Source organism: Erythrolamprus reginae, chromosome 6 (genome assembly GCF_031021105.1).
Source record: "Erythrolamprus reginae isolate rEryReg1 chromosome 6, rEryReg1.hap1, whole genome shotgun sequence".
Lineage (NCBI taxonomy): Eukaryota > Metazoa > Chordata > Lepidosauria > Squamata > Dipsadidae > Erythrolamprus > Erythrolamprus reginae.
In genome coordinates this window covers 57,429,528-57,454,281 of record NC_091955.1, presented here as the reverse complement: position 1 = coordinate 57,454,281, position 24,754 = coordinate 57,429,528, and the positions used below count along the sequence as shown (strand labels likewise).

The 24,754-nt window shown below is 35.8% G+C and overlaps 1 protein-coding gene across 1 annotated transcript in view; it reads right to left on the bottom strand.

The window, feature by feature from the left end:
* PLXNC1 (plexin C1) overlaps nucleotides 1-24,754 on the bottom strand; it is an 81,882-nt gene that overhangs the window by 43,722 nt on the left and 13,406 nt on the right. Inside the window, exons 2-6 of the mRNA XM_070755837.1 lie at nucleotides 18,951-19,079; nucleotides 17,049-17,183; nucleotides 13,736-13,836; nucleotides 12,426-12,540; nucleotides 11,201-11,357 (exon numbers count right to left, since the gene is read on the bottom strand). Coding sequence (XP_070611938.1) covers nucleotides 11,201-11,357; nucleotides 12,426-12,540; nucleotides 13,736-13,836; nucleotides 17,049-17,183; nucleotides 18,951-19,079 — 637 coding nt within the window. The remainder of the gene's footprint in view (nucleotides 1-11,200; nucleotides 11,358-12,425; nucleotides 12,541-13,735; nucleotides 13,837-17,048; nucleotides 17,184-18,950; nucleotides 19,080-24,754) is intronic.

Genomic DNA, 24,754 nt, shown 5'->3' with positions numbered 1-24,754 from the left:
CAACCAAAGAAGACTCCATGGTTGGCAATTCGTCAAAGTTCCAGTTTATTAGAGATGTCATATTGGCACATACTGTGGCACATACTACGTTCAGTTCTGGAGACCTCACCTACAAAAAGATACTGATAAAATTGAACAGGTCGAAAGACGGGCTACAAAATTTTTGGAAGGTCTTAAGCATAAAACCTATCAGGAAAGACTTAATGAACTCAATCTGTACAGTCTGGAGGACAGAAGGGAAAGGGGGGACATGATCGAAACATTTAAATATGTTAAAGGGTTAAATTAGGTTCAGGAGGGAAATGTTTTTAATAGGAAAGTGAATAAGGGGGCACAACCTGAGGTTAGTTGAGGGAAAGATCAGAAGCAACATAAGAAAATATTATTTTACTGAAAGAGTAGCAGATGTTTGGGACAAACTTCCAGAAGACATGGTTGATAAATCTACAATAACTGAATTTAAATATGCCTGGGATAAACATATATCCATCCTAAGATAAAATATAAGGGCAGACTAGATGGACCCTGAGGTCTTTTTCTGCCGTCGATCTTCTATGTTTCTATGTTTACATCTGGGAAAACCCGAATCTGAAAGTTTCTGGGCTTCCCTCACTCAAAAGAAAGTCAAAGACTCATTCCTTGCACCCACATGTCCAATTGATCCACTGTCCGAACTGGAGACATCCCCCAGTCATGGCTATCCAGGTGCAGGCTGAATGTCCTTGAGTCCCAGACGAAAAAAATATTGTTATGGCTATATATCTCCACCCACTCCTCCCAATTTCCCAGAACACTAAATGTGACAGCCCTGAAGATCCAAAAGAAAAGATTGGCTCCAGGGCTTACAAATTGTGTTATAGGTAATTTATAATGTTTATAAATTGCTTGTGATATATGACAATATGTTCTCTTTGCTGATGATGTTAAACTATTTAATACCTCTGACAATACCCTTCAAAAGGATCTTGACCATGTAACTCAATGGTCTAACAACTGGCAACTTCAAATCTCTAGCAACAAATGCTCCGTCCTACACACTGGTAAAAAGAATCCGAATACTAAAAACATACTTGGTAAAACTGAACTCACAGAGGACTCTCACTCAGTCAAAGTCCTTGGAGTACGCATTTCCAATGACCTAAGTGCTAGAGCCCACTGTAACAGCATTGCAAAAAAGTATTAAGAATTGTAAACCTAATCTTACGTAGCTTCTTCTCTAGAAACACTGATTTATTAACTAGAGCACACAAAACATTCATCAGACCTATTCTACACCTGTGGATTTCACCTGTATGGAATCCACACTGCATATCAGACATTAATACAATTGAAGGAGTCCAGAAATACTTCACAAGAAGAGTCCTCCACTCCTCCTCATTTAACAAATTACCCTACTCCTCCAGATTTCAAATAATACTACATCTAGAAAATTTACAACTATGTTGTCTCCGAACTGATTTAACTGTTGTTCATAAAATCATACATCATAATGTACTCCCTGTCAGTGACTACTTCACCTTTAACAACAACACAAGAGCATGTAATAGATACAAACTGAATGTAAATCCCTCCAAACTTGACTGCAGAAAATACGATTTCAGCAATAGAGTGGTCACCGTTTGGAACTCATTATCTGACTCTGTTGTTGCTTCCCCCAACCCCAAAATCTTCAACCTTACATTATCTACAATTGACCTCTACCCTTTTCTAAGAGTCTTATTATCCTTTCTATTACTACATTCTACTTATGTTATGTTAATATGTACTATAATACTATACTTGTTTGACAAATAAATAAAATAAAAATAAATAAATAAAATATTAGCATTACTGTATATACAAAGTCTAAAATGTCTAAAAACCCAGGCTCCAATAGAAGAGAATATTGGAAGGTCAGTAATTAAGTGTGAAATCCTTGGTACTCTCTGAACTTGATTATTGTTACCTAATTGGATAATCTGCAAAACAACAACCAAGCACCAAGAACTGCACAGAACTAGGCTTCTTGAGACAATGTCAAGGATTACCTTTGTCTCCTCCTTCCCTATATCATTTGTAGGGGAGATTCTGCTCTATTTGTTCAAGCTTGCAAATTGAACAAAGTGTCAATTTCCTCCATAGAAGCCACTGACCTATGAAATAATTTCTCGTGTGTCAGACTTCTAAACTGATAATTTTTATATAACTTTAAAAAACAAATTTGTTTATGGTGGCTGTTCTCCAGTCATTGGAGTTTTCTCTAAACATTTGATATTTTTCTTTTAAATGAGCTTTTAAATGATTTTCCCCCTAATGCAGCTGCCCTATACACATGTCAACTTTCTATATAAAGAATACATAGAAGAAATAAACTGCAAATGGACTTACACAGCAACTAATTATACATTTATATTTACATTGATCTGCAATTCTTTTACATCTGCTATACATGCTGAAGCCAAGAGATTTGTTTTCAGTCTTCTACAATTGCCTTTATTAAAAATATTTGAACCATATTCATTAAAATTGCTCTAATTGTGTCATCACAATACGTAATAGGCTGTATTCAGATCAGATTTTATTTTTGCAGAATGCTGAATATTCAAAGCAACTTCATTAAACTTGCATTCACAGGGTGTGGTTATGCAAATGCAAAATAGATTTTTAATTTATTTCATTTTTATCAACCACATCTTCTTCTCTTCCCATGCAGAATCCACCCAAACACATCTGTCTGTAACAAGGGTTCAAAAATTGTCTGCCAAAGAGACCGTTTTCTTTTAAGCAAAGTTGCTGAAACTCAGCACATATAGAGGAGTGTATAAATAATGTCATTATAATTACTATAATTTCTCCAGATACCCAGGACCAGAGTCATCCTCAAATATATTGGGATAGAAAGTATCTCTTAGGAATAGTAAGTATATCCTAGTAAATATCTCATAGAAAATTATCATCGCAGTTCTAATATACTGTACTTGAATTGCAAGAAAATGCTTTCTGGAGAAGCAAAGTCTCTCTGAGTTCTGTCTCTAGGACATCACTTCTTTTTATGCTATTTATCTCATCAAAATAATAATTGTTCTTGATTGAACCACTGATATGTATTTCTGATACAGTCATTTTTTCCAGCGTGATTTCCGGTTTCACACAGCGTTTTTACGAAATCAGTGTAATATCTCCACTACTATCTAAATGAGTCACATATCTAACGCATTCCCATAATTTAATATTTTTTCTTGTGTCGAGCCCTATCTTTATTATTTTTACAAATAACTCCAATATACTTTCTTTGTCCTACTTTCCCTACAAAAACCCTGTGGAATGTGTTGGGCTAAGAGAGAGAGTGACTTGTCCAAAGTTACCTAGTTGGTTTTCATGGCTAAGGCAGGACTTGAATTCACAATCTCTTGTTTTCTGGCTTGATGCCATAACCACTACATTCGGAATATCTTGGCTTTCCTGGGCCGCATTGAGAAATTGTCTGGACCAGTGTTCCCTCTAATTTTTTGGGGGGGTGGGCGGAAAAGTATAGTGTCTGAGCGGCAGTCCCTTCGGGACTGGGCGGCACAGAAATATTAAATAAATAAATAAACAAACAAACAAACAAATAAAAAACCCACCCTGTTTTGCCTTAGAGAATTTGAGCTAGTTTCAAACTAGATTTTGATTTTCTTTCTCTCTTCCTTACTCCCATTCTTTTTCTTTCTCTTTTCCTTCCTCTCTTTTTTCTATCTGTTTCTCTCTCTTCCTCTCTCTCTCCTTCCCTCTCACTCTTTCCCTCTCGGCTTCTGGGCAGGTTTGGAAAACTCTGAGTTGATGATGATTTTTAAGTGAGCGATTGCTCACTGCTCAGCTTAGAGGGAACTATGGTCTGGACTATATCTAAAATTGTTCAAGTTTGTTGCAAAAATCAAAACCAGAAGCACACAGAGATGACTGATTCAGCTGGATTCAATAACTTATTTATAAACATAATAACACATGAATTTGCAATATCATTAGCAGATTATTCTTCAAGTAAACACAAGCAGGAGTTAGTTTCATTTCAGCAGAGGACAGAGAGGAGAGTGCAGAGTGGAGAGTGAGTCATGCCCAGCCTTAATATTAAGTTTTGATTCTCGGCACAGACTCAGAAGTGGTTAGCACCCATTGGCTGACTTAGTTGCTATGCCTATTTACTGGCTCTCCCAGTTCATGAATATCTTAACACAAATATATAATATAGTTAATATATATAAATGCACATAATAATGTTAAAAGTTTACAACTTGTTAGCCCTCATCACTAGCTGTCTAGGGCCACATACAGCCCGTGAATTACAGATTGGTCATGCCTTCACTACACCAAATTTTCTCTCTTTTGCAGGTTGCAAATTGCTATCAATTTATAAAATACTTGTAATTAGAATACTTGCGACATTATTGGGTATCATAATCCAATAAAATGCAAGCAGGCAAACCCATTTAAAATACATTGTAATGGATAATTATTTTTCAAAGGCATAGAAATGAAATAGTTAGATGTGACTAACTATGCCATATGCCATATTTCATACAATTGAAAGATATATCAATAATGCTGGAACTTTTGCCTTGTTACTTCTCTCCCTTTTCCTTTCTGTTGCTATGAAGAGATTGAAATTTCTGTCTCAATTTCATTTAACACAGATTTATTTTTATGTCCAGATCTTAGGATGCAAGTATTTATAATTATACTTCAAGAAAGTAGGCTAAGAGTCTTTAAAGTTTGTATCTCTTAATCCCAATTTGGAGGTGGCACAATCAGTGTTCCCTCTAATTTTTTGGGGGGGTGGGCGGAAAAGTATAGTGTCTGAGCGGCAGTCCCTTTGGGACTGGGTGGCACAGAAATAATAAATAAATAAACAAACAAACAAACAAATAAAAAACCCACCCTGTTTTGCCTCAGAGAATTTCAAATAAAATACTGTACTGTGTTTCTATAACAGTGAGCTCATAATAGGGCAACTCTATCAATATCAAAATGCCACTTAAATAGTTGAGTTAGTTTCAAACTAGATTTTGATTTTCTTTCTCTCTTCCCTACTCCCATTCTTTTTCTTTTTCTTTTCCTTCCTCTCTTTTTTCTATCTGTTTCTCTCTCTTCCTCTCTCTCTCCTTCCCTCTTGGCTTCTGGGCAGGTTTGGAAAACTGAGTTGATGATGATTTTTAAGTGAGCGATTGCTCACTGCTCAGCTTAGAGGGAACTATGGGCACAATATTAAACTGTATTTAACTTTTTAAAAAATGAGAGTTGCCACTCTACTCTTATTGAAGGAAAGGAAAAATGGATCTGAAATTTCTTTACATAATTTTCAATGATTGTTTAGCATTATGTTTGAACAAGACCTTAAAATCTATTGTTAATGCAAATTTCAATTAATTATTACATTAATATTACTATTTTTCTCTTTAGAATGTATTATTATGGTTCATTCACTGCTAGCCATATGTTTAGATTGGGTTTGGTATTTTTTTATCCATCGATCAAGTCCTTCTCCAAGGACCTGAGAGAGGAAGAATTATATCCTAAGATTTTTATTAATATTGCTTCTTCATTGCTTATTTGACCCCTATGATAATCATTAAGTGTCGTACCACATGATTCTTGACAAATGTATATTTTATTTTATGTACGCTGAGAGCATATGCACCAAGACAAATTCCTTGTGTGTCCAATAACACTTGGCCAATAAAATTCTATTCTATTCTATTCTATGTTGTTGTATATGTATATTATTCCAAGTAACTTCTGCAACTGTCTGATGACGATTTTGCCAATGACAATGGTGTTCATCTGGTGTTCCAAATATTTTGGGATTGCATCCAAGGCAACTAGTACTATTGATGTGATCTTTGGTTTGGTTTTGTTTTTTTGTCACAATTGTTTTACTTTTATTTTCAGGTCTTTATATTTTATGATCCACCCCTCCCCCCATTCTTTTCCTTCTACTCTGCTGTTTCCAGCTTCTGCCATGCCAACCACAACACTATCCAGTTTTTTTCTATTTCTCACCAAAATTGTTATGTTGTAGGTGAAACAAGTGAGCAAAGTTTTCAATCTTAAAATATAGTGGTATTCAACTTTACACCCAAATTCAATACATTCTTCCTTTCTCATAATCTCTTTGAAAAAGGAAGTCAAAATGAGGAAAAATATGCACAGGATATCAGTTACTATGTATTTCCCAATACATTTGCCAGTCAATGATAATGCAGTGTTGGTATCTGGCTGAGGTTGTAGAAGAGCCTGCACTGCCTTTCATTGCAGGTAGCCCCCTCTACTCCAGCTGTGATTTCCTGTTGCAAGAATGCTCCTTCCCATTCTATATCTGATTAAAATCCTTTATGGCCATTTATTTATGTTACATGTTCATTCGTAAAGAAATTAAATGAACTTTAAAAAAAAAAGTTGCATGAAAGAACATTTTAGCAATCTGGAATTCTTGAATCTACCTACAAACCTTTATTTCTGCCCTAAAGGAAGTACAAAACAGAAAAATTGTGTGCGTGCGTATATACATAATAAAGCTATTGCACTGCAATTCCAGAAAGTATTATAGCTGACATTATTTATTAATGTATATGAATGTACTTATAATTGCACTGATCTTAGAAGGCAGTTACAAAATATATATGTCTAAAATGCAGACAGGAAAGTAAGTGATTGAAAAATATTACTATGCCATGGCTGAATGTTGGATATGTTTCATAAAGAAATGTGTATTATTTTCTTCTGCTAGAAAGCTCTTATAAATAATGCATAAGTAAAACTATATTTATAGCAATGAATAATACAAAACAGCCCAACAATAAAATGGCCATTCAAATGGACTGCAGTTTTTCCACATTATATGAGAAAGTTGATTTGCTTGTAGATTGTTAACTTTTTTTTAAAAAAAATATTATTCAACACTTAAGGAGAAATTAGAAGTATAGTTGAATGTACGCCAGTCTAAAAACTTTTGGGTTTTGTTGAACTTGCTGCCAATCTGATACTGGAAAATGTATTACAGGTATTACTATACAAAGCATATTAAAGAAAGGGACTGGCGTATTTCCCCAGAATTATTTCCCTCCTTTCCCACAAAATGTCAACAGCTGACTGAAAAGCACCCATTGCTTAACATTGGATAAGGCTAAAGTGATGAGTTTCAACATTCAATCTCCTGCTGAACCTGTCATTTCTTTGAGCTGCCTCACCATCTTCACTTTTCTCAGACTGAGAATTTCTTTCCTGCTGCACAGCTAGCCACCCTCCCCAGCTGTAAGTCAACTTCTTTTAAAACACAAATGCCTGCACTAAATTTACGTTTAAAAGTAGCATTGATAATACTGATATGGGATACAATGCAATGGGAGATTCAACCACAATGGGAGATTCAACCGCACTAAACTATAGCACCATGCTGTATGTAATTTCCTTGGAGCATGAGTTTAGTAGTAAAAGAGTGCTAATCCTATATTTAAAAGTATCCTGGTTAAGAGGAGACAGGCTATTTAGGAAGACTTCATAATGTAGATGAGTCTCCCTCTATAGCAGGAGTGTCAAATTTACGGTGATCCTGCCCCCACCCAGTTTAACGAAGGGGGGGGGGAAGTCCCAATACATCATGTGATGCCACCATGATTATGAGAGTTTGACACCCATGCTCTATATTGTTTAGTTTGTTGGTTTCTTTCAACTAGCTAATTTAAAATGTGAATCAAGTAGAAGGATAGAAATTAGATTGAAAGATCTGAACTCTTTCAGTCTTGCTGCCCAAACCAGAATTAATTAATTAATTTTGTCCAAGGCACGATGAAGGTTATAGAGGATATACTTGTAGTAAAATATATCAGAGAAAGAATAGAAGAGATATAGGACTAAAATATAGGGAGAAAGATATACGATATAGGAATAAGATATAGGAATACAGTAGTCCCTCGCTATATCACGCTTCACCTACTGCGGCTTCACTTCATCGCGGGTTTTCAAGAAATATTAATGAGAAAAATCATTCGTGGATCTTCGCTGGTTCGCGGGTTTCTGAGGAAGTCGATCGGCAGATTTAAACAGCCCGCCGAACTCGATGGGCAGGTTTTTCAAAAAAAAACCAACTAAAATTGTAATTACTGTATTTAAATACTGTATCTAAAATAAATACTGTGTGGGAAGGGTTTATAAACACTTAAAACAATGAAAACTTACCAAACAATTACAATATAAATACTTAAATAAGTACTATCAGTCGATAAATTCCCCATCGCGGATTTCACCTATCGCGGCCGGGTCTGGAACGTAACACCAGCGATAGGTGAGGGACTACTGTAAAATATATCAATGAAAGAATAGAGAAAGGATAGAGGAATAGAAGAAAAGATATAGGAGATATAGGAGAGACAATAGGACAGGCACACTAGTGCACTTATGCACGCCACTTATTGACCTCTTAGGAATCTGGTGAGGTCAACTGTGGATAGTCTAAGGGTAAAATGTTGGGTGTTAGGGGATGACACTATAGAGTCCAGTAGTGAGTTCCTCGCTTTGACAACTCGATTACTAAAGTCGTATTTTTTACCGTCAAGTTTGGAGCAGTTAATATTAAGTTTGAATCTGTTGTGTGCTCTTGTGTTGTTGTGGTTGAAGCTGAAGTAGTAGTTGACAGGCAGGACCAGTAGTCGGTGACAGGAAGAACCAGAGAAGAGTGGCAGACCCCACATCAGTCTAAAATATCTTAACATTTCTAAAGTGGACAAGAGAAGTTAAGGCAAACCTTTCTCTTGGGATCACTTTAATACACCCCTGACAGAATGATTGGCAAAGTTTGTCTGTGTATATCTATCACAACAAATTTGTTGTGGTAAGAAAAAAAACCTACTTTAAAACCAGAAAAGTTAAAGATACTTGAGAGCTACCTCAGATGATATCAAGGGATTAGGTTCAGTATCAGACAATGATAATGTTGCCAGGGGTGGTTAGATGCAAGTTACGGTGCGGTTAGATGCAAGTGAGGGAAGGCCCAATGTCATAAAGTGGTTCAAATATTGATTTTCTGTCTTTCAGGAAGCACTTAAAAGAAATGAACCTCTGCCAAAAACACATGTTTATAATCTGAATTATGTTTGTATTAGCTGACATACAATTTAGATTCTAATGGACTGTATATTTTTAAAGAACGATATATGGTTGATACAGGCTGCAAAAAGTAAACTAGTGGACAACCCATGAAAGTTTAATCATTAATCCTATTTTTAAAAAGGTTAGACTGGCTGGAAAGGTACATATACTGTGGCATAATGGCAAAGGTCAGAATGGTCAATCTGGAACTAACTCAAAAAGATTATAGTTGCCAACCAGGATTATGATTCAATTTATTTTAATCATCTATGAGTAGTGCAATCAAGTACATTGCAGTGCAATCTAGGATTTATTTGAAAAACCAGCTTCCCCCCTCCCATGTGAATATGAGCCACTGGTCACTCTTAAGTGCAGGAAAATGTGTTGACATTAGGTCTAGGACAACCAACTCGCCACATGACAATTCACCATGGCCAACCCACCACGGGACAATTTGCTGTCAGACAAAATTCAATTCAATTTAATTTATTAGATTTGTATACTGCCCTTCTCCGAAGACTCGGGGCGGCTCACAGAATAAATATAAAACAAGCATATAGAACAAATCTAATATATTAAAAAGTACGACTAAAAACCCTATGTAATACACCATCATACAATACAATCACACCATGCATCACATGTATTAGTTATATAATTAGTTATATAATATATAAAGTTATATAATATTAAAAAAATGTGAAATAGAATCGTTAAAGAAATGATGCAAAAGGAAGGACAAAATGTGAATGGCAAAATTAATTTTAAAATATTTAAAATAATTAAATAAAATTGTTGAATCAATCTGTGGTGAATTCTCCCATAGCAAATTGGCTGCAATGAGTTGTCCCATGGTGAGTTGGACATAGCGTATTGGCAGTGGTGATTAACCGTAGTAAGTTGTCCCATTCTGTGTTGACATCTACTTACCTCTAGCCATCCAGAAAGGCAACCTACAGCTGTTTTTTTCCTGTTGTATATAGGGATTTCCCCCCCCCCAAAAAAAAATTATATTAATACTAGCAATGTTGTCTATGTTGCCTTCTGCACTTCCTTTCATTGCAGGTAGCCCCCTCTACTCCAGCTGTGATTCCCTTTATGGCCATTTGTTTATTTTACATGTTCACTCGTAGAGAAATTAAATGAGATTTTTTTAAAAAAGTTACGAGAGAACATTGGAACAGTGAAATGGTGAATTTTTTTCTCTCTCTTTTTCAAATTAGGTAAAATTGACAAGATGTTACATTTTTGCCTTTTAGTCCAAGACAAAATGGTAAATTGTTCTGCTTTCTTCATTTCTTCCTGTCTTTCCTCCCTCACTCCCTTGTCAACTATGAGGAGGCTTATAAAAAAGAACTTTACTGGAAACTATGTGTCCTTGAAGCTTGCCCTGTGTCATTGCTGCTTGCTTTGCTGACAGGCATAGGAGGGGTAAAGAAGTAGTGGAATCCACCAAATATGGTAAACATAGTACAGTATAACCATGACCAAAGTGGAAGAATGTGGAATCTGGAAAGGGCTTTCTTAAGATAGCTCCACTTCCATGATTTAAGGCTACATGTGGAGTGTGTTTTTTCCACACAGGCTTTTCACATATCAACCAGAAGTACATTTTTAATAACCTAACTGAATTAATTATTATATTAGGTAATATTTTAAGATACAGCTGAATCTAAAGGGATTTATATTAACAATAGCATTTAGACTTATATACCGCTTCATAGTACTTTTACAGCCCTCTCTAAGCGGTTATATAGAATCAGCATATTGCCCCCAACAATCTGGCTCCTCATTTTACCCACCTTGGAAGGATGGAAGGCTGAATCAATCTTGAGCCGATGGTGAGATTTGAACTGCTGAACTACAGCTAGCAGTTAGTTGAAATAGCTTGCAGTGCTGCACTCTAACCTCTGCACCACCCCGGCTCGGTTCATTACAATGAACATGCAATACAAATATTAACTAGTATTGTAATATAACCTCCCTTCGCACTGAGTTCAATCTGTAAAAGTAGACTTTGAATTTTTATGTATAACTAGAGAAAAGATATTGCAAGATACAGAAATATCAACTTACAAAGCTGAAATGTAAAGAAGCCCACCTTTGTCTGATAGATCTTTAAAATTTATAACACAGGAACAATTTAGATGGCGTTGAGTCTCGTCACAAAGAATTTTATTGGTCCTTGCATTTAACATTTTGCAATGGGAATGTGCTTCAGAAATACCAAAAGAATTTACATCTACTCTCACAGAAACCTAGAAGAATAAAAACATCGAAAATAATAAATTTATTCAGAGCTAGTTATAAAATTACCAATTTTATCCTGACAGTGAGCTAGAAAGTAAACATCTGCTGATATATGTGCAACTTCAATTATTAAATCCAAACAATCAACTACAAAACAGTATCTATCCAGGTTTCCTTCCTTCCTTTCCCAGTCTTATTAATGATTTAGCATTACACAGCATATGTGGAGATGCATGGCTTCTCTATTTAAAATGTAGCAAAAATTACTTGAAAATTAAAGTACATCACTTTGATGATCATAGATTTGAACTCCCCCAAGTTAGCCAGACTGGTTAATCTATTTTGTATATCCTTTTAATACAGATGAATATTTAGAAATTTGAAAGTCATAAAATACAAATAGTATTGGTATAAGTAGAACTGTTATCTACAGGGCAAAGATCTACTGTGCTCCAACAGCAATAAAAATATTACTTGAATATACACTTTTGTATTACCATTGTTAGTACATGGTACTCACCTGTTTTGGGGTTGCCATGTAGAAAACTACCAATGGTAGTCTGTGACTGTAAAGATGTAATATGTCTTTAAGAGCTTTGGCTTGTTTGGCCATTAGAGGGCGCCAGCACCGTTCCTTGGGGGGGGGGAGTTATCTTTGAGAGTAGCTGTGTGCAGTTTGTACTCTGTTGTTGATATTTGTACATATTTGTAAAAAAAATACTTTGTTAAATACTAAGTCTGTGTATTTACTGGCTAACCCACATAATTAGACCACTGCTATTACTCTGCTGTGTGTATGTCTAAGGTTTTGCACCGGCTGCACCAAGACATACTAACAACCACTATTTCCACTTTTATTTACTTGTGTTTTGTGGGCTAATGAATTTTACAATTTCACAACCTTAACCCTGCAACAGATTTCATTGGTAAAAACTAAGAAAATGGGCAATGTTGTGTTCCAGTGGCTGATACACTACAATAATGCAATATTATCACAGTCTCAAAATCACCATTGCTAACCATTTTATTACTATTACTGACTTTAATCTATGACTTGAGAATTATGAGTTACATACCTTATTATTTTTGAGTTCTGATGTGAAGATTTTCAGGCACTTATCTATACCGTATAAAATATTTACCCAGTTAGGTAAGTTACTAGAAAACGAACATTCTCCTTTTAAAGTGCAGCTAAAGAAAATACAAGTATATTTGTTATGGAAATTCTAAAAGACATTTTTTTGACTCTATATAGCAATTCATACTAGCTTTTCACTGAAAAAATTCCTTAGCTCAAAACAGGCTAAAAGGATGTGTTTTACATCAAATATGGTTTGGGATTTCTACATCATTTCTATTCAGCTATTTTTGTTTTTTAAAAAAGTTGCTATACTGTTTCTGCAAGCAATGAAAGCATTCCTGAGAAACAGATTGGCCTAATCAGATTATCATGCTCTGTTGCATTTGCTTATTGTTCACATATTGGTATTGTTTAGATTTTTATGATTCTAAAAATCATTTTAAAACAGCTAGAGCCAGGGCTCAATGAAATGGCTTGAACTTCATATTTGGAAAGGCCTAAATTTGAAATTTTGGGAGCCTAGAATTAAGAACATAAGGAGGGTCAAGTAGACTGGATTAAAATCCATTGATCTTTAAATAATTTTCAGCAGTATAACTATAACTCCTGGAACTCACAATTGCTAGTAGGGAATTCATGGACTTGTAATCCTTATATTCTGGAGAAACAACATCATTTTCTTTTTAAAACTGGCATGCAAGCTATTTTATATGAACAGCTTTATTTATTTTGCTTAGAAAATTAAATTAACCTTAAATGAAATTCTGATTTCTCTCTTTCAGGCACTTAAAAAGATCTTAAGCAAAGATCTTGCTTTGTTTGAACACTCATATGGAATCTAATGCTCTTTGGAGCAAAGGAGTTCTTTTTCCCCTGCCCTTGAAAAGAGGTTCCAATGTTATCCATAGATTAGTCCACATAAAAAGAAAATCAATATGGCAATAAATACTGAAATGTATTTTGGCACAAATTCATTTATAATTTTTAGGGGTCACATAATTGCAAATTCTGAGAATCCCTGACTTAGTAAAAATCCCTATGAACCACAGAAATTATCTATCTATCTATCTATCTATCTATCTATCTATCTATCTATCTATCTATCTATCCATTCATCCGTCTGTCCGTCCGTCCGTCCACTATATCTTTCTTTTTCTTTCTTTCTTCATTCTTGTCTTCCTTTTCTTCTTCCTTTTAAAACATATATAATTTAGACTGACTCTCCATGAAATTCAGACTCTCCATTCAGACTCTCCATGAAATATTAATTATGTTGTATTACAACATTAATACAAGGATAAATACCTTTTCTTTGTGTGGCACCATCCACAATGTGGATCCATTGCAGATAAACAATCTCTACAGGAAATATATTTGCTGCAATTTGCAACACGTATTCTCCTGATCTAAAAAAAATTAAAAAGTATCTGTTGCAAATTCCTTATCAGCTATTCCAAGCAAATCAAATAATATTTTATGAGTTTGAGATACACAAAACATAATAACGGTTTTAAAATAATGTTATAACTCTTTAAAATATAGGGAGACATTGAAACAAATATGATTCATTAGAATACTAGTGTCAGAGTTCCAAATAGCATCCAAAATTAAAGTATTCCTCAAAGTTCCAATTTATTAAAAGAGCCATGTTTGCACATTTGGGAGAAACCCAAATCTGAAGTCCTGGAATTTCTCCACCCGGTTGAAAGTTCAGGCCTTTGCCCCCATACCCCCAAGTCCATCACATTGATCAATCTTCATCTGCCAACTTGGTAGAAACTCCCATCTCCTTTTGTGCAGGTGCAGGAGTGCAAGGACAAAGGATGACCTTGATGATCTAGAAAGAATTTGTTATGGCTATATGCAGACACCCTCCGTGCAATTATACCACCCAGATTCCCACAGCAAATAATATATTTTAAAATAGCATAAGGTATGGCAGGCCAAAGGCCCCAACTAAATTGGTTTTGGCCTGACAACTAGGATAAGGTGTGCGTTTGGTGTACGCTGATACCAATTCCTCACTTTTTCAATCTTTCACAAATAACCATCTGTGAACTTGATTTGAGCTTATCCTGGCTAGCAAAAGCTGGGTGACAAATAACAAGTCTGTGGCTGCTGGTTTATATGATTCTAGGTTGATTTTGGAACATTAAAAGAGAAACATATAAATTACAAGTGTTTTCTAATGATATGGTGATAATTTTACAAGATCCTTAATCAAAATATTAATAAAAATATAAACAATTTGGGATAATAGCTAGTTTTAAAATTATCAAGCAAAAGATTAAGATGCTAACCAAGAATTTGAAAATGGAAAAAGAAAGGTTGGAAATAACTGGTTTTAAGATTTTTCTTGAAATATATATATGTATTACTATGACCGGCATTAATTGTATTTTATTGCAGAACAATTATGTTAAAGCCTGGAATTAAGAAGGATATACTGAAATAGAAGAAATTACTATCATCTGTGTTATGTCCGGCACAGAACAGGTGGCAATATAAGCACATCTGATTGGGCACCCTGCCAGCAACCATCTGGCGGGAGAAAGACATTGGGTGATTGGCTAAACCATCTGAAAGCTCGGCTATAAAAAAGCTGTCAGAACAGGAAGAGCCGCTCACTCATTCTTGTGGTTAACTTAAGAGCAAGTCACCGTTAGCTGGTTATGTTAGACAGTAAACAGTTGTTGAACTGTTACCTGGCTTCACCTCAGTCCTTACCAGCCTTGTTCAGAGAATAAAACACTGGCAACAAATGGGGGATCCTACTGAGGCACCATTAAGCAAAGTCATGTTAAGCGAAATCATGAACAAAAACCTGCTGCACTGTGAGCTGAGCCACAGTGACGATAGGTTGCATTATGAAAATTGCCTCAAAAGTCCATCCTCACTGAAATGGCCACCATCTCTACATTAGTGCCTTTCAACCAGGTGACAGACACATGGGATTCATTCCTAGATTGTTTTGACTGTTTTTTTAGCAGAGAACAATTACAAAGGCCTTCCTGGGTATCGAAAGTTAGCCGTCTTCTTCAGTGTCTGCGGCCACAATATGTTTGAGACAGCCAGAGCACTTCTGGCCCTGCAGAAGGTGGAGGATGTATCATGGAGGACTCTGTTGGCCAAATTGAAAGGGCATTGCCCTCAAGAATTGCTAGACACCATGCATTTCATCACAGATACCAAGCTGAAGGAGAAACAATAAATTAGTACATGGAGGCATTAAGAACAGCTGCCCTGTACTGTGAGTTTAGAGATCTGGAGGATGTCCTCCTGGAGCAACTAGTATGTGGGATCAGAGACATCCATTTACAACGTTGCCTGTTAGCTAAGATGGATGTCACTCCAAACCATGGCTTGGATTTCAGAATTCCAAGGAGGAATGCTTGGTGAAGAAGACAGAAGTAATAGAAATGACAAAATTGACATGCTTGATCAAAGAAAGATTAACATCTACATTTATTAGTAGCTGGAAACTTCATTATGAACTTTTTTCTGTAGAAAGAAAAAAATGATCTATGGCATTGATGATTAGAAAGAGTAAACAATGGAAACAAAAAATGTTGATGTAACATTAGAAATAGACAGTATGCATTTACAAGTGCTATTATGAAGATCAGAAACTATTTATAATTTTTCTTTTTTTTTCTATTTTCTTTCTTACGATTTACTATTTTATTTTCCTTAATTACCATTCAATATTTCTATTGTATTTGCCTTCTTAAAACACACACAAACCTTTCAAATTAGTACAACTTTTAATTATCAATTTAAATCTTATGAGAGATTTTCATTTCTGAAGCTCTATATTTTACTTGTGAACTGAAATAGAAGTGAGCTGTTATATTAATGTTTTAATGTTGTATTTTACTGTTTTGTAGCTATTTTGCTATAGGCATATTCACAGGAAACTAATGCTAAAATTCATTCTGCTTGACCTCTGCGTCCATTTTCCCATTTCTAGGAAGGTTGGATTAATTATTGCTCTTGAGTGTTTCAGATTTTGAAAAACATAAATTTTTCAGATTTCGAAAAACATATTTTTTTCAGATATCAACTATTTTAGGTTTTAATATGGAAGAATTGTAACTGCGGTTGCTCATGACAATTTCTGTTAAGCTCAGATGGATTCTAATAATCCTATTAAATCATTATTGAGCCTTTGACCTTCTAAGGAATAGCATTTACTTGATACCAAAGAAGAGTTGAATAATGTTAAGTCATCTTACAAAAAGAAAGCCTCATAAAGCTGATGTCCTAGACCAATCACAATGTGGAGTAAGATACAAGTGTAATAATGTGAATACTGCAGAATGTGACAAGGGGCAATATTTCCAATATTAAACTACTAGGATGAGGTGATTCTTAGCACCTGATGATGTAAGAATTTTCCAAAGTCCTTCCCTGCCCCACAAAAAAATCCAGTATGTCTTAATTTTTCATAATACTCTAAACTTTTTCCATGGACATTGCAGCATCTTTTTTATCATAAAACCTCACTATAAAACAATTGGAATATTTGTAATACCTTGGCTCCATGAAGTTTTATATACAACTTTGGAAACAGCATATAAATGGAATAATTTAGAGTATAATTTAGACTTCAACCAACCATATTATTAGATGGTAGATAGATGTAATTCTGATCCGTAGGGTCAAGTTCAAGCCTATGGAAAATGGGTGTTTCTTCCTTAATTTCATATAAAATTTCCGGACAATTTGGTTTCATTTCGTCATCAAGAACGATCTATAAAAAAGGCATTATATTTAATGAACACTTGCAAACACTTGCAAACAGGTTAGAATAGAGTTGTCCTGTATTCTTTTGCCATCTTTTCATCATCATAACTTATTTTCCCATGTGGTCTTAAACAACTATTGTGAGAAAAGATTAAGGACGATTTTTACCTTGCTAAAATTATTTAATAAAAATATGATAGATAGATAGATAGATAGATAGATAGATAGATAGACAGACAGACAGATAGACAGACACAGATAGATAGACAGACAGACAGACAGACAGACACAGATAGATAGACAGACAGACAGACACAGATAGACAGACAGACAGACAGACAGACAGACACAGATAGACAGACAGACAGACAGACAGACAGACAGACAGACAGACAGACAGACAGACAGACAGACAGACAGACATAGCCCTAAATGGCATCACCTTCTGCCACATGAGTCCCAGGACGGGTTAGGTCCCACAGAGTCGGCCTTCTCCAGGTCCCGTCAACCAGACAATGTTGTTTGGCAGAGCCTAGGGAAAGTGCCTTCTCTGTGGGGGGGGCGCCCCTCTGGAATCAGCTCCCACAAGAGATTCGTATTTCCCCCACTCTCCTCGCCTTTTGTAAGTCTGAAGACTCATTGATGCCACCAGACTTGGGGTTATTAGACACTACCCCCAGACTGACAAATGTATTTTGAGCTTGTTGACTGAATGGGTATGAAAGTTTTTTAATTGGCTTTGAGGTTTTTTTAGATTATTAACTTAAATTAATTGGATTTAGGATGTATATTGTTTCCTTATATATTGTAAGCCGCCCCGTGGCATATAAATCCTATTAATAAATACATACATACATGCATACATACATGCATAAAGATTAAAGTTTAAAAAAGTGTAAATAGTTATAGATATTGTTATTACATTAAAAACATATGGTATATTCCAATATTGTGCAAAATCATTATGTAACTTCAATTATAATGGCTTACTGTATGAGCCCAGCCTAGCCAGTTGGTAAACTGTAGTAGAGGTGGGTTCCTCCTGGTTTGGACCACTTTTCCCAAACCAGTAGCAACCCACAATGATGATGTCGTGGAACCAGTTTGGTTGGTGCCAATCCGTGGGCGCAGCCATCTTTTTAAATTTATTTTTTAAATTTATTCTGAGTATGTGCAGAAGTTGAATTTTTGGCAGGTGCATGTGGTCGCCATTTTGGTTTGGGCTTTTTTTCCCCCTTGGTTTTTTTGGCACTGCGCATGCGCATACACAGGAGGCGTGGCCACACCACGAACTGGCAGCAAGGTAAGTTAGAACCCACCCCTGAACTGTAGCATATGTAACTTCTATGTGTTGTTCAAAATACCACAATAAAATCAAATGAATACAATATTAAATCAAATGTACAGTAGCAAAAAAATGTAATTTTTTAAAGAGCAGCTTTTTTTAAATGCAAAGTTCTAGTGAACAACATAAAATCCACCTTCCTTCAAAAGCTTTTCTATTTGATTTATAGAAAGTGGAAGCTCTAAACATGGAAATAGTGCAAACGTGCATGCATGCACCAACCTGTTTTACTCCATTCAAAAAAGAGAGATAAATTGCATGTTTGTGAGTTCTTAAAAATTAAGTATGCTAATTATTTATATTAATGCCATATTTTTTTGAATAAAAACATTGAATAAAAATAAATCCAAATATGAACAGTTTTCTGCCATTTTATATAAACTTGTTGTATGAACTGATGAAATCATAATGATTCATGGCATAACCTACCTTCAATAGCTGCCCATTTCCTGTCCCTAAAAAAAACACTATCTTGTTCAATAGCACAGTGGCATAAACTGAAACCAAATTAAAATGACTTAGAAAAGTTGAGTTGTTGATTGGCCATGTAACCTTTACCTGAAACAGAATGAACAAAGAAACAAAACTTTAGAATACAGTACATCATTAAATCATAACTGAAATAATATTCTGTAACTATCAATATCTGTAGGAAGATTTGTTGCCACATTATAGATTTTAGGTGGTGTTTTATCTCAAGTAGACTTCAAAACAACACCTTTTCATTAGGATTAATATAATATATATTTAATATACTTTAAAAAAAAATTCGCATAATTAAATCAGAGAAAAATATGAAACACTGCAGCAACCATGTCCTTAGAAGCATAGTTTTTAAGATTTAGCCTAGCTAGTTTCTTGCTAGCTATGTGAGTCCAAAAAATACAGGAAGAAGTATACCACATAAAGAGCTAGTTTGGTCTAGTGGTTAAGGCCAGAAAGCAGGTGATTGTGGGTTCAAGTCCTTCCTTAGCCATGAAAGTCAATTGTGTTATTTTGGGCCAATCACTCTCTCTCAACCCACAGGTTCATTGTTGTGGGGAAAATAGGAGGAGGAAGGAGGATTAAAGCTAATAATATAGAGATTGAAACAGAAAACCCCCCAGAAAATGTGAAGGTTTGAATCATAGATGTTCCATTCACAGCCTCTTGGAGCAAAACCACTGTCCCAAAAGTCCACTATTTCATATTAAAATCACACTCTTTATTAGCAAAAGGCAGCATAAAGCAAAAATAGACTCAATGCCAAATAGAAGGGAGTAATTCTTCTCTCTGAGGTGAAACGTAAACAAAGTCCAGGAAAGATGCCAAGTTGGCCTAGTTGCATTACTTTGTGATAGGAGAGGGCCATTCATCATACAAGAGAATAAAACAGCTCATCGAAATCTAAGGCAAATATCGTCTGGCCAAGAATGTCTCTTTGTAAAGCAGGAACACACACACACACTCTAACACCTCCTCCATGAGCAGTGTTGAAACCTCACACCCAATTACCCCAAATCCTTTGTTTTTATACTGACTGGAAGTGACATTAAACCCCAAAGAGATAAAGCTTATTTCCTTTTACTATGCAAGTCTTGTTGCCTTCTCAGAAATCTCCTATACCTGGCATCTAAACACGGATTATCCTCTCTAATGTCTTCCTCATTCTCTGACTGGGACCACTCCCCCATTGTTATATCAACCCCCTCTGGTGGTTCCTTGAGTTCACGCCGGTCACTTTCCCACTCACTCTCACTCTTTGCATCAGCTGGCAACCCCACTGCCCAGGGTACCCAGAGGGGCCTGGCTCATCCTCCTCAGAATCTGACATCACCAGAGGTGGACAAAGTGCACTCACAATATAAATCTAAATATGTGTGAATTTCTTGTTGTCAATGATTCTGTTCTGAAAGAAGAATTGTAGTGATGGGTAATGGTCAAGTGGGGCATTCTGGGCATTTTGAACCCCAAAATATCTGGAAGGCACTAGGTAGAACAAGGTTATACTACCCATTATGGATTTTGTTTTCAGAGGTGTTCATGTGTAGAAAGTTAGCACCATAAAAAATGAAATACACTGCTCAAAAAAAATAAAGGGAACACTCAAAGAACACATCCTAGATCTGAATGAATGAAATATTCTCATTGAATACTTTGTTCTGTATAAAGTTGAATGTGCACAACAGCATGTGGAATTGTTGTCAATCAGTGTTGCTTCCTAAGTGGACAGTTTGATTTCACAGAAGTTTGATTTACTTGTAGTTATATTGTGTTGTTTAAGTGTTCCCTTTATTTTTTTGAGCAGTATATTTTGCAAAATATTAAAAAGGCAGAATGTCATATTTCCCTGGATGAGAAATGAAGAAGTAATTTTTAGAGGCAGAGAGCAGACTCACTCTTAATTGCCCCATCTTTCTTAGTAGCCCTCAGCAGATGTCAGCACACATGAAGAGGTAGATAAAGAGATAAAGAGGTAGATAACTCTATTCATAAGCAAATTCCATGCAGCAAGGTCTGAACAAAGATAGGGTTAGCCTTCATCCACAGTAGGAATTGTCCAACAAGCCCCTTCATTTCATCAGCTTCAATTCAATTCATTGCTTCAATCAAACTTAGCTTAAACAAACTCTTAGGATTTGTACATGGCATCATGGGAGTCTAACAATAGCCAATAGAATACATGTTCTTGCACAGAAACAGGAAGTTGAAATGCAAAACCTAAGAGAAGGTATGAATACTCCCCACTCTCTACTCTATGTGGTCAGCTGCACCAGAACCACCTATGTGGTTCTGCTTCATCATTAAATAATGTTTCCAATCACCCTCCATGTTTCCAGTGTCTTTCTCCCGGTTTGGAACTGAACCAGATGGATATTTCTTCCAATACAAGTAATGCACCAGTAGTTATGTGATTGGATATCATATAATGTAATGTATCATTTTCATACCGTTTTTGTACCAAAAAAATGTGTGGTATTTTTAGATGATGAAAGTTCTCATAATGCATTAGTGAAGACTCCTACTACTCTTTCCCATGATACATTAAGTATCATATATCCCTTGATATATGATACATATACAACAATGTATAAAATATATTAGTGTCTAAAAATTATAGGTAAACGGGAGCCATTCAGTAGTATACATTTCTTTCTTTCCAATGCATGGGGCACCTTTTTAAAAATTACTTTTTTCTTAAGATGCAGCTAAATCTAATATTCATTTTATGCCCTCAGTGTTTGCATGTTGCTTTTGCTCCAATATTTCACAGTGCTAAAAGAAAGTATGAAAAACAGGAAATCCTGTACAAAATGTTTCATCTCCTTTTTTGAAATATCTTTTATAATTTAGTTTTATGTAGCTCTTTACTTTCAGGGCTCGTGGAATCATAATGGGAAATCTACTTTAGAAAGACAAACCTACTCTATTATCTCTAATTCAATTCTGCATGTATTTCTTAAATTTATATTATAGTTCTGAATAATTATTTATGACACATTCATTGTGTTATTATATTTGTAATGAAGTTAATTAAAACCTTCATATTTAATAGCACTGTTAAAATTTGCCAGAAAATTCGCCAAACGTTGGCAAAAAAATTGCCAACTTTTACATTGCTGTAAGCCAAAGCTTGATCCATTACTCCAAGTCTAGTTATACTACACTTCAGTTTCAATAATTCTCAGTTAACATCAGTGGTAGGTTGCTACTGGTACGGCCCACACCATAGCTCTGGTAGCAAAAATGGAGCTAAGTGCGCAGCTCTGATAGGCACATGTGTGTGCGCAGCTCTGATAGGCACATGTGTGTGTCTGAGTGAGATTTTGCTTTTGTGCATGTGCAGAATGTAAAATCTTGTAAAGGGATGCGTGTGAGATTTTGGCAAATTTTTTGCTTCTGTGCATGCGGATGAGATTTCTGTGACTTTTTCCGCACATGCATGGAAACAAAAAAAATCACCCAAATCTTGCATCCCCTCGCAAGACTTTGCTTCTTGCACACGCGCAGAAATAAAATCTCACTTGGATATGCGCTGCACGGTCACCCAGAGCTGCACGCAGAGCGCATCGGTAGCGGTGGTAAGTAGGAACTCCTGCCTGGTTAACATACAATATTCTGGAAACTGCTGAACTAGATTATGTCATATTGCCTATTATCTATTACCATTTAGCACAGACCTGGGCAAGGGGCGGCCCGCAAGCCGCATCCGGCCCACCCGCTGTCTGTGACCGGCCCGCCCATTATCCTTGACCGGTCCGCAGAGGTCAGAGTCCGCTCCAGTGCGAGGATGAAAGAGCTCACCGAGTCTGCCGGGACTCCTCCAATTCCTGCTTTCCTGATGAATCATGAGGAAAGCAGGAACCGGAGGAGTCCCGGCAGACGCTGTGAGCTCTTTGATCCTCACACTGGAGCAGACCCCGACCTCCTACTGAGAGCGGCCGAGCACAGAAACCACGCAAACACTCAAGCGCAGTGATTGTGGTGCACCGTGTTGCTGTAAAGCAAACAATTAGGGATCTGTAGAGTGGGTCTGGGTGTTTAGGTCAGGGTCTGGTCTTTACAATATTGGATAGAACTGAGTTAATTATATTAGTCCAGCCCTCTAAAACCATCCTAATTTCTCATGGCAAAATTAATTGCCCACCCCTGATTTAGCATAATGGTTTTCTCTTTATAATCAAGAGGCACAATTTGGTTTAATAGTTGTTCTTAAGCTGTCCTTTCAGCATTGTTCGTGATGTAGCAATAGCAATACCACTTAGACTTATATACCTCTTTAGAGTGCTTTACAGCCCGCTCTAAGCAGTTTACAATGTCAGCATATTGCCTCCAACAATCTGGGTCCTCATTTTACTGACCTTGGAAGGATGGAAAGCTGAGTCAACCTTGAGCCTAGTGAGATTTGAACTGTCAAATTGCAGGCAAGCGGTAGGCAGCAGAAGTAGCCTGCAGTACTGCATTGTAGCCACTGTGCCACCCGGGCTCATGTAACTATCAAGTGGCATAGAAATATGCCATAGAAAAAGAAACACAACTTTAATATGATCCTTTGGGTTTTTGGAGCATCTGGCATATCTTGCAATGCATATCTCTAAGCCATAACAACTGCCATGGCTTCTTACCCACTTAAAGGGGAAAACAACTTTAATACCAGAGCACCTAAGGTCAGCCTTAATATGGATTGGGGATGAGATGAAGGTAATGTGATGAAAAAAAGGGGGGGAGGAGGGAGGGTCATACTGGTGAATACCCATGCCAGGCTTAGTTCCAGTCTAAATATAAAAGACCACTCAGAGATCATTTTCATTATGTATTATATTCTCCACTGAAGCCACATTTTCACAGTTCATTACCAATTCTATTATTTAAATAGAGAAGATAATAAGAAGTATCCTGCCAATACTGGTACTTTCCAATACAATTATGATGCTGAATAAATGACTGGGAACAGAAGACAGATGCACATTTTTGAAGCATTGCATTCTCTATTAAAAATACTTTCCTATTTAAGCATCCAAAAAGTGTATTATTATTATTATTATTATTATTATTATTATTATTATTATTATTATTATTATTATTAAAGATACCCCTAGGTATATATAGTTCATACATGGAATGATTGTGTTGCATGGTTTTAATGTTGGGTTTTAAATGTTTTTTAATATTAGATTTGTTATACTGGGTTATTTTGTTGTGAGCCGCTCTGAATCCACGGAGAGGGACGGCATACAAATCTAATAAATAATAATAATAATAATAATAATAATAATAATAATAATAATAATAATAATAATAATTATTATTATTATTATTATTATTATTTATTATGTCCCAGAATCTAGATGCACAATCTTTTCCCACAACAAATAAGACTTAAAACTGGGGAGATTGGATATTTAAGTCTAATTTAAATAGCTTTAAATCTGGGGAGATTCTTTATCCTCTCTCGCATATTGGAAGAGTTATTCCTCAGGACGGTGACAAAGAAATAAACCTAAGTCATATCATTATTTTTTCTAGGCAACTGTTTTCAGAATTAGGAATAAATATCACTTTAGGTTAGAATCTTCTGAATTTAAAACATATAACATTCCGTTAAAAATTGCTGGATGTGATCACTCAAAGAAACAGAGTACAGTAATCTGATTTAAAAATTAATATCTCAGAAACACAGTGGCCTACATTTCTGAGAAAGACCCTTACAAAATGGGAAGTTTGGAGAAGCAAGAGGTAGCCACAATCACGCT